Genomic DNA, 1,080 nt, shown 5'->3' with positions numbered 1-1,080 from the left:
AAACGGCCGAAAAATTAATGCGCGCGTGGATGTCATCCATATAATTAAATCAACATGGCCTAACCTGTTGTTAGAAGGTTTCGCACTGTTAGTCACAGTGAGTTGTACACTTCACGTCCTAGCGATGTGGAACAGTATTGACCTAAGCTAATGACCACGGAAGTTTCTGGCCAATAATTTGCATAGATAAGGTCGTCTGCTATAAGTGCCGTCTGGCCCACACGATCTCTCGCTATACGTGTGGCGATAGAAATAATGTAAACCATGTTTAAATCATTAAATCATTACCTTGATGAAAAATGGACGTATTGTTTTTGATCTGTGTATGCGTTTGTGTGTGTGTGTTTCTGCATATTTGGGCTCGTAATATAGCGCAAGAAAATGTGTATAACAACGCTGTTTAAGATATTGAAAAATCTTACATAATAGAAAGGTATACATTTGCAAATCAACTGTATAATGTTTACCTTCGCATATGGTCTTCTCTGTTACTCAAACACATGTTAACCTCCGCATATGGTCCTCCCTCTTACTGAATCAGAAACACATTCACATATATGGTGACAAGAGTCTAAATCCCTCCTACTATAAAATTGCAACATTTATGTAACCCAACACCAGTTACTATGGTGAGAGACGGTCTGGTTCAGGTCAATAACCAGGTCAGAGGTCAGTGTTTGGAGAAGAAGAGGAAGAGGAAACAGAGCAAAAACAATATGTTTTCCTTCGATAAACATAAATAAATAGAAAATTAATTATAACAATGTTTATCATTTTTATATTGCAGATAATGTGACAGGACAGATCACGTTTGACTGCCCCTCCCCTCAGACCGGCCTGGCGAACAACCCTTTCCTCATCTACTGTGTGGTGACGTCAGAGGGCGGGGAGGTTCCCGCCACAAGCTGGCTCTTCAACAACGTCATCGTCCCAAACCAAGGTGAGAAATATCATCAAAACCGCAAAGAAGGCTAGAAAGGCAACTTTTTCAAAACAAATGCATGTTTACCTTCACATTGTCTAGTCTTAGCCACCTTTTCAGGTGTTCCGGGATCGGTCGTGTTTTTTTTGGGGGGGTGG

The 1,080-nt window shown here is 40.7% G+C and overlaps 1 protein-coding gene across 1 annotated transcript in view; it reads left to right on the top strand.

Annotated features, from left to right (window-relative positions):
• The window catches only part of LOC109467320 (protein sidekick-1-like), a 12,098-nt gene that overhangs the window by 7,070 nt on the left and 3,948 nt on the right, over positions 1–1,080 (top strand). Inside the window, exon 2 of the mRNA XM_019765264.1 lies at positions 788–940. Coding sequence (XP_019620823.1) covers positions 788–940 — 153 coding nt within the window. The remainder of the gene's footprint in view (positions 1–787; positions 941–1,080) is intronic.

This window comes from Branchiostoma belcheri, unplaced genomic scaffold, assembly GCF_001625305.1.
Source record: "Branchiostoma belcheri isolate BF01 breed outbred unplaced genomic scaffold, Haploidv18h27 scaffold18, whole genome shotgun sequence".
Lineage (NCBI taxonomy): Eukaryota > Metazoa > Chordata > Leptocardii > Amphioxiformes > Branchiostomatidae > Branchiostoma > Branchiostoma belcheri.
The sequence above is the reverse complement of the archived record's forward strand: the minus strand, read 5'-3'. Positions and strand labels throughout refer to the sequence as shown.